This window comes from Grus americana, chromosome 13, assembly GCF_028858705.1.
Source record: "Grus americana isolate bGruAme1 chromosome 13, bGruAme1.mat, whole genome shotgun sequence".
Lineage (NCBI taxonomy): Eukaryota > Metazoa > Chordata > Aves > Gruiformes > Gruidae > Grus > Grus americana.
The window spans coordinates 22751978-22761169 of NC_072864.1; the positions used below are offsets into that span (position 1 = coordinate 22751978).

The 9192-nt window shown below is 51.3% G+C and overlaps 1 protein-coding gene across 1 annotated transcript; it reads right to left on the reverse strand.

Moving 5' to 3' along the window:
* Nucleotides 1–74: 74 nt before the first annotated feature.
* On the reverse strand, nt 75–7274 carry HERPUD1 (homocysteine inducible ER protein with ubiquitin like domain 1). Its single transcript, XM_054840429.1, has 8 exons — nt 6855–7274; nt 5750–5827; nt 5592–5666; nt 4363–4484; nt 3878–4000; nt 2889–3236; nt 1703–1808; nt 75–1074 (listed from the first exon to the last, which is right to left on the reverse strand). Exons 1-8 carry the CDS (start codon nt 7257–7259, stop codon nt 907–909), a joined length of 1425 nt encoding a protein of 474 aa, XP_054696404.1. The 5' UTR covers nt 7260–7274; the 3' UTR covers nt 75–906.
* Nucleotides 7275–9192: the final 1918 nt, after the last annotated feature.

Genomic DNA, 9192 nt, shown 5'->3' on the forward strand with positions numbered 1-9192 from the left:
ACAAGGTGAAAGCACAGCCTGTGCTTTGCATGGGTAGTCTTCCAACTGCTGCACAGTGTACACAAGTACCGATGTAAATACCTGCAAATTTTATTGGAATTAAAGCCCTTAACCATATCAGAAATTAAAGGGAACACAATGAAGTAATACAAGAGATGCATCAGAGTTGAATACAGGCATTAGACTGCTTTAACTTTGCATCCAACAGCAGTGAAGAAGTTTACATCTTACAGAAATTCTTGCTAGATAGAGCTGAACGCACACGCTTCTCATGATTTGGCAGAGGGGAATTAAGCTTTGAGTTTAAGCCATCTGAATTTGGCAACATGAAATTTAGCCTGCAACTCCACTGAGGTAATTGCTTATCAGGAGGTGACCGTCTTACAGCCCTCCACTTTGTCCAACAAGGAAATTGCACCACACATCCTTCACAGGAAAATATTTACACAGAAAATGTAAACTATTGTTGAAGCAATTTAACAATAGACTTTCCTAAAAATCTGCTAATGCATATCTAGCATTTTTTTTTTGAGATCCTACACTCAGTGTAATTTAAATAGCATTTGAGACATTCCAACAGGAATCACATTGCACAGAAGCAGCAATTTGCTTCTCTAACATTTTTGCACACCTGCTCAGAGCCTGTGCATTTAGTGCACAAGTTTATAATGCCAAGCCTCTACATAGGTACCTAATAAATGCTACAGAACAAAGTTTTCTGGAGTGAGGGCAAGCATCTTATTCTCTAGGCTGTAATCACTTCAGGCTTCTTGCCACTTCATTTGCTCGGTCAGTGAAAGCCAGAGGAAGTGCCATCCACTTTCACTCCTGGTTTGGAGCTGGTATCCAATTTGCTCAGGTAGACTAAAGCCCATTGCAGTTCCAGACAAGCAGACCAGTGACAACTCAGTTGCGGGTCACTCCAGGCCCTTCTGGAAGGAGGGATGCAAAGAAAGTCTTGAAAAAAACCCATGCTGTGCTCATAAATGAAGGGTTGGCCTGCTGCAGTTCTTGTAGAACTCCTCCCTCATCAGGAGATGCCTCAGGTTCATCTGCTCTGCCTGCATTTCCCTCCTGCCAAAATAAAGGCTATTTGGTAAATGAAATCATTTCAGAAATATGTTAGAAGAACCACGTGTCAAACAGCATGTTGTTACCCAAATGTCACTGTCAGAACATAAAGAGTTTGCAAGTATTCCTGGACAACCACCAAGTCAAAATACCCAAGCTGCACACTAGTGTCACTGGTTATCTCACACTGTGTCCAACAACACTGTTTAGGACAGACATGAAGTACCAGATCAGGTGAACTATGTATTTACAGTTAATTAACTTTCACTGACATCAACCAGAAGCGTCAGCTTGAAATGCAAGCCTCAGATGGCTTATTACTCACATCCTGCCCTGAGGCGCTACTCTAAACCCTGTCTTCAGCCGCAGGAGCTGGTCAGCCCATGACAGACCGCTCTGCATTACCACATCCTCAAGGACAGATGCAATTAAACATTCAGCCTGAAATATTTTGTAGAACAGAGGCATTAGCTACACCAAAGAAGGACTCAGGCTGGCAATTATTCCCCCATGGGAGATAGTTTCTGACAGATTTTAGAGAAAAGTTTTTACTACTACATGTAATTAGTGAACTGAAAGTAAAAATCCACAGGGTTTCATGCTCATGGTTTAAAAATTAGCAAGACAATACCTGTAAGTTATTGTTCTGGTCCTGGTTTATAGCAGCATGGGGAGGAACATTGCCTGGGAAGGGCTGAACTGGTCTTCGTCTAAATGGAAGCCATCCAACATGGTGCCTGGGGAAGGAAATAGGGTTTTATTAATACTCTTAACCATTACTCCTTCCTGTTACACCAACACAGTTCAAGTAACATCTGACTGCTTGCATTCAAAATACTACACTACACCCAAGTCTGTATCTAGCATGCTGCTAGAGCCTGCTTGCTTACTATGTTTCTACACCCTGGGTAACTTCTGTACTCACCCTAGGAAGGGCACAACAAAGAATGTGAAACACAGCATTATTATACCAAAACACCACAGGCCATACAGACCTTATTAGAACTCCGTATCCCTACAGCACCTTGTAACTCACAATATAAACTGTTTGAAGTTACACTTTAAAGTTATCAATAGTAAAATTTAAGGACTTTTAATGAAACAATTAGCCTTCACTCTCCAAGCCTGCATAGAGGTTGGAAGAGCAACTGGAGCAGCTCAAATCATTTGGAACTCCTACACCTACCAAGAGGAATTCAAGGGCCTGCATCACCTGTTTTACTGGTGATCAAAGAATCTGAGAAGACAGATTATCATTCTCAGGCAAGACAGCCCAAGCATGTCAGCAGAGGGCCCATTAGCTTTGTTGTGCTTCTAAGATTTATCCCAAGTTCCCCCCGAGAGGCACTCAAATGCTGTTCAGGACACTGCACTCAATTTAGCTTGGTCTGCTTTCTAGAGAGAACACAGCAGAAAAACCTGCACAGGTACATAACTTTGGTGTGAGACCCTCTTCCCAGACTTCAAACACTTGTTTCCCCAACAGGCAACTGTCACTTACTACATCAAACCTGCAGGTCTGTCTGCTCTACACTGCCAAGCCGCTGGGGCCTTATGCTGAGCACTACTTCAGTTTTAAAATGTTTTCTAAAAAGCTAGCCACACCAGAAACATTAGTATAAAAAACAGGTAAGATCACCCATTCTTCATTTAATCCAGGCCTAGGCTATACTTATATTTTTGGTAAATACTGAGTTATACCAGGATAGAGGAGTGGTTCACCTTTTCCAGGTACAAGAGCTGACCACAGCACAGCACTCAGTACTTCAGCAAAACATTTCTGAATACAATAGTAAATATTAATACCATACACTTACAGGTACATCAGAACAGTGCCACCCATAACCAGGAGGAATCTGCTGACACTGGAGTAGAAATAGATAATGTTGACGAAAACATAGAACAGTGTTGCTGAGTAGAGCCAGTCCAACCAATCTCGATTGCCACCCTCCTCCTCTTCCTCCATGAGGGGACCCCCTTGCGCATTCATCCGCAAGTTCTGGTTGGCCACTGCATTAACCTGGGCAGCAGCATTCTGGTGTCCAGGCTGATTTTGTGCAGGAAACGGGTCTGGGAGAGGAGCCGGAGGTGTCACTGGTGCCACCGGTGTGTCCTGCGAATGTCGTGCACGGGAGGGGTCAGCAGATGCAGCCGTAGAAGCCAAGCTGAAGTCAGAGAACACAGTACAGAATAAGGCTTAGTCAAAGACCTTCACACTTAACACAGGCACTGAAAGTTTCTCCATCTTTAAGTATAGAGTCAGATCACATGCAAGTAGAAAGCATCAAGTTTAGAGGCTACAGAAGGGTTAAAAACAAGTTTTAGTTCTACCCATGACAACAGCTGCATAGTGATTTCAAGTCACAGCAGGCACCTTCCACTTTAAGAACAGTAATTTCAATACTTTTTTGCAAAAGAGTTCTTTAGAGCAATCTAAAGGTAGCCTAGAAGGCTTCTGCAAGTCTCAGCTTTCCCTTTGTCACTGATTCCAGTCAGTGCTCTGTGCGCTACTTTAAGCAGTCAAGAAGAGAGGTGAAGAGCTAAGGCTCTTCAGCAGGATTACATTCACTCTACACACACCTGCCCTCCTAAAGAGGGAGACATCTGCAGTTTGCAAGATTCAAACCCATCAGCCTAAGCAGTAAGCCAAGCACACGACAGTGGTACCTTCCCACACCACTCAGCATAAGTTACAACAAAAGAATCTTCCAACCACCACCAAAAAAAGGAAGAACTGCCAGAAGCTCTCTATTTCCTTGTATTGCAGTTTCTACTACCTACTGGTAGCTTTGGACAGAAAACTTACTATTGCATGTAATATTGCCTTGCATAAATCTGCTGGAGCCAGGACATCTGAAGCATGCTGTAGGTTGTATAAGCAGAGAAGCCAGGAGCCACATTTTGGAAGGGATGCTGAGTTGTTTCCAGCCTTGATCAAAATTTGAACACATTCATTAGCAAATAGTGGACAAACTCCAAGTCATTTATTACAGGACAATCTAAATAGCTTCTGCTATTTTGTACATCTAAATGCAACACTAATTCTTCCTTCTGGAGTATTAAAGACAACTCTTTACCCACAGCAATAAAGAAAAGATTTTCAACTAACAGAACAGTGTATTTTCCTTTAGCTTCTTCCATGGCCACTAAAGCTTTTATAGATATTCTCTTCATCTTTGGCCCATGTTCTATGGACTTAAACATAGTATGTGTGGCATAAGGAGCTGGCATCCAATGCAAAGCCAACATTTTAAAAAAAAACTTAGTGATGTATGTAAAAATTGTATTTACCTGTTACTGGCTTCTGCTGAAGACTGGCCACCAGAAGAACACCTCAGTCTTTCACCATTTGAGGAAGATACAGATGGTTCTTCACTAGCTTCCGACAATATTTTTGGCTGATCGGGTTTAACCTAGGGACAGCAGTGCAGTTGGCAAGGTTCATCAAGGGCACTACGCAAGCCTTATGCAAAAAGGTTATGCCACACTGAACAGGCTCTTATTTTATAACTGCTGCAGTTCACCCACTTTGTACTGCACAGTACCTCTATGCACTGCCACAGAACTGACATTGCTCCTGGGCACTGTGCCACAAGCACCTCCATCAGTACTTTACATCTCCTTAAAAAATGACTGGCATCTTCACTTTCACCAGATCTACACCTGTATTTTTTTTTTTTAATTTTTACATATACAGTCAGGTCCCCTCTGGTTACAAAAACGTAATTGAAAAAAAAAGAACTGCGTTCACAACAGTCTGACTTCCTGGTTATGATGAGTTTGTACTCGCATACACAAACTGCTGTACACAGAATTCAGAGCAGTTCTGTCACGATACATCCGTGTAATATCCAGAGCAAAGCTGGCTCACATCTGGCAGCCACCAGACATGGGTAGGATAAGCTCAAATCACCCACAGCAGACAGTACAGACACATCACCAGACACATTAGCAGGTCCACTTGCAAGTAAAAGCTGGGTTTGGCCATTTGCACTTAAGACCAGTAAGTACTCAGTTCAAGCACTACAGCTCCTCTTCACCTTCCTCTCTACAGGCTGAGTCATTAACAAGAGCTGTTCAAGTGTCTTCAGCTCACAGCTGCCTTCCTTCCCCACACCCCACATACAGAACCACTTCCACTTGAACAGTATGCCTTCTGCCCACAAGCACAGCCTCTGTCCAAAAGAGCCTGGGACATGACCAGTCATATTCTATTTAATAAAACTGAATTTACCAGAAAGCATTTCTCCCAAGCAGTGTGTTACAACTAGATTAGTTTTTATATTTCTTAATAGGTGCCATGAGAATCTTGACTGATCAACTGCAGAGTCAATTATTTTTACTCCACTTAATCCAAATACCTCTTCGCATTCCTAAACAAACTACCACAAACTAATTCTGCCACTGCACTAGCAGGAAAAATCTGCAGTACCAGTGAACTTCAAAATAGCCATTCAACACTTCCCATTTTCAGTCACAGCCCCAAGATTCAGAGCAGCACTTTAACTCAGTGTAAGTACCTCCACATTAGTTTCTGGCGTGTTTGCAGGAGTCTTGAAGTTGTATACCAAATGCAGAGCATGCAACTCCCCGTGCTAAAATGTAAGGGAAGACACATTAAAAAACCATTCACTTTTCTTGATATATGTCAGCACATCCTAAAAGATTTTTTTTATACCTTTGGCAGCAACTCTCTCAGGTAATGATGATCAAGCAACAGCTTCCCAGAATAAATCAGCTTTTGGTCCTCTTCAGGCTTTGTGGAAAGAAAACAAAGAATTGGATGAGCTGCTCTGCCAGGCAAGGATTAACCAACACAACTTGCAGCCAGAGGGATGGAGGCATGCAGCTGGAAGCACATTAAGGCGCACAGGGAACTGCACACATCTAAAGTCAGCTCACGAGATAAAAGCAACTGAAGTGCAAGATTACTAACACTGAGGTCTAAATCAGCAGGACGATATAAAGCACCCCTTCGGCAAAGGGCTTTGCTACACGCTGTCTCTTTTACAGTCCCAACAAAACCATTTGCGTTTCTCAGTGGAGTACCATCTAACGTCATCAGCACTAGCGATGGGGTGAAGTTAATCTGTTCCACCCCAGCAGCTCTTCGCCTGCTCCCTCCCGCAGCACAGCGGTCGCTGACAGCTGATCGTGTTTCTGGGCAATCGCCTCACCCCGAGGGAAAGCGAGGTGAAGAACCCCGGCTGCCGGGCGCGGCGCTCGCTGAGCTCTGCCGGTGTGGGCTCACAAGCCCCGTGGCTCCGAAGGAAGTCAAACTTCTGCATTTTCCGCATCCAACATCTCTACGAGCCCAGTGACCCGCCGTGCCCACGGGCTGCCTGCCTCCCGAAACGCCTCAGCCCGCTGCTCCCCCCGGGCCGGGGCCGCCCCAGGCGCTGTGCCCCTGCGCACCCCACGCACTCGCTGCCCTCACCTGGTGCGAGGGGCCGGCGTTCCCAAACACCGCGCAGGACACGCTGTCCCGGGGCGGCGGCGGCGGCGGGGGGGGGGGGGGGGGGGGGGGGGGGGCAGTTAATGTTTAGCAGCGGCCGAACCACAGACCAACCCAAGTCCCGACACAGCCCCGGGCCCGCCCCGCACCGGGCAGCTGATGCAATCGGGTGCGGGACACCGGTGGCGGCAGGGCTCGGCCAGGCGAACCCCGGGAGCCCCGCCGAGTCCCCGCCGCTGCCCCGCGGGGATGTGTCGCGCCCCCCCCCCCAAGCGCCGCGGCGGGAAAGGGATCGCGCTGAGGGGAAGGGAGGGGGTCGCGCGCTCACCGGTGCCTCGGGGACGAGGCGGCGCAGCTCGGCCTTAAGGCGACGCACGGTCCACGCGGGCGCGGCGCGGAGGCGCAGGTCGGGGTGCCGCTGCGTGGGGCTCCGGACCAGCAGTGCCAGCGGCTCCTCCATGGCAGACACGAGAGCGGTAGCGACAGCAACACCACCACCCCCCGGCCCGGGCGATGCCTTTATAGGGCCCCGCCGCGCCCCGCCCTGCTGCAGGGCCGCGGTGGCTGCAGCTGATTGGTCGCGACGGGAGCGGAGGCGGGGACTGACACGTGGGCCAATGGGACGGAGCCCCGCGTGCGGCGCCGCGGGAGGGCGGTGGCGGGAGGCGGAGGGGCTGATTGGGCGGTACCGGGTGAGGGGCGGGGCCTCCAGCGCTCGGCGCAGCGTCACCATGGCGACCGTGATCTTTCCCCCTCCCCCCCGCACCGGGCCGGGGCCGTGCGGGGCTGGCGGCCATTGCGGGGGCTGCGGGACCGGTCCGCTGTCCCGCCCGCGCCAGGCCCCTGCCCGCCCGTCCGCCCGCCCTCCCTCCCTCCCTCCCGCTGGCGGCCGGGCGTGCTCAGCCCGCGGGGCCCGCAGGCAGCGGAGCGGCCTCACCGTGCCGCGATGGCCGCCCGACCCACCCCCCCCACCCCCGCCTCGGGCCGCGGGGGCCTGAGGGAGCTGAGCCCGCCCGCCAGGCCGCGGCGCCGGCAGCCTCCCCGGCACCGGGCAGGGAGCGGGGCGCGCGTAACCGGTGCTCTGTCCTTCAGACACCCGTCCCGCTCCCGCCTGCTTCCGCCTCGCTGCCGCCGACGCGTGCGTCCCACCAGGCGGTTTCTCTCTGCTCGTCAGGGCCGGGGGGCTCCACTGCCGTCCCTTGGTCACCTGGTCAGGGAAAAGCTCCACCGCACATCAGCCTCGGCAGCAAGGGCAGGTTTAGGGATCCCTGGCCTCGCCCTTCCCTTTGCCCGCAGCTCCCTGTGGGCCCCGGCACACGCTGGCTCCACAGCCTGACCCAGGTGAAACCCCGCCTTTGGCCGTGCGGTCGTTTCACCAGCTCTGCCTGCCTGCCTACCTCAAGAGGTTTGCTTCTGACACTGTGGGGACAGGACCCAACCGCGTGGGGTCAAAAGGAGCTCACAGGGGTGCTGGGGAAAGGTGCTAATTCAAGAAATTATCACTGACCCCCAAAAAAACCCCCAAAACTGAAACACAGAACTGTCGGACAGCAGCTTCTGAGTCCTCCTCCCCATACCCATCTTCCTTTGAGCTGTGATCCAGCACCGGGAAAACCAGTGGCAATGATCCTGATGCACCAGGAGGGGGGTTTAGCGTGCTTTAAAACAATGCCGTAGGAATGTGAGAAGTCAGTTTTATCTGTCAGCACCACGTATTTGCTCTGCGTGTTTCATTAGCGGCGCAGTACTCCTCGGCAGCCAGACCTGTTGCCCAAAGGCACGGATGAGTTTGCAGCCGGTACCAGGTTTTGCAACCAGAAAAGACGCTCCACCACAGGGATGCATCACCTCGCAGCTTCCTGGGGAAGAGCCGTGCCACGGGGCATCGCTGCCTTGTTAGCCGACAAAACAAAATCGCACAGAAATGAACTGAGCCTATGTCTGCTCCAACAACCCCCCTGTGGCTCCAGGGCGAGGACAGAGAACGCCGACGGAGCCCATTCCTGCGTCGCATCCCTCCCCGCAATGAGCACCGTAGCAGCAGGAATCGCTTCAGAGCTGAGGCTGTGCTCCCTGCCTGCCCTGCCCTCAGCTGCCTGGAATGGGCTCAGCGCTCGGGTGGGTTTCTGTGTCCCCACCGAGCCACAGAGCCACTGTGAGAGCTCCAGGGACCACGATCCATGTGCCCCAGCTCCTGACAGCACTGGAGGAGGGAAAGACAAAGGCAGTGGCCAAGGCCGCCCTTGCCAATGCCCCCCGTTAAGGACAAGGTGACCTTGTTTGCTGCTCGCTCGGTTGCAGCCCTTGCTCAGAGTGCCCAGAGGGCTCCCTGGGGCGGCAGGGACAGGATAAAGCTGCGGAGATACCGGGATCAACCCGGGCTCTCAGGCTCTGCGTGCGCGTTTTGCTGGGACTCCCTGTGCCGCTGCTGGCCCGTGGACCGAGCGAGCGGCTGTAGTCGCAGTGCGGATCCTGCCTCCAGCTCGAACTCCTGCGTTTGTCCCCCCGTCACGGGAACGTGCTGGACAGTCCTGTCCGAACCCAGCGCTGACCCGGTGTTGAACGGGGGGTGGAGGAACGACCTCCCACGGCACCCACCAACCTGAGTGCTGCAAGTCAGGGGGTGCTGAGTCCCCCGAGAGCCAGCCCCTCTCTGCCCTCACCCG

What these genes read in the sequence shown, in the direction of transcription:
- HERPUD1 (XM_054840429.1), bottom strand. Translation starts at nt 7,259, where the DNA reads ATGGTGACGCTGCGCCGAGCGCTGGAGGCCCCGCCCCTCACCCGGTAC. An exon ending in AGGCAATATTACATGCAATA is followed by an intron (nt 3,237 to 3,877) that starts GTAAGTTTTCTG and finishes CTCTGACTTCAG; the next exon opens with CTTGGCTTCTACGGCTGCAT. An exon ending in ACCAGAACAATAACTTACAG is followed by an intron (nt 1,075 to 1,702) that starts GTATTGTCTTGC and finishes TTATTTTGGCAG; the next exon opens with GAGGGAAATGCAGGCAGAGC.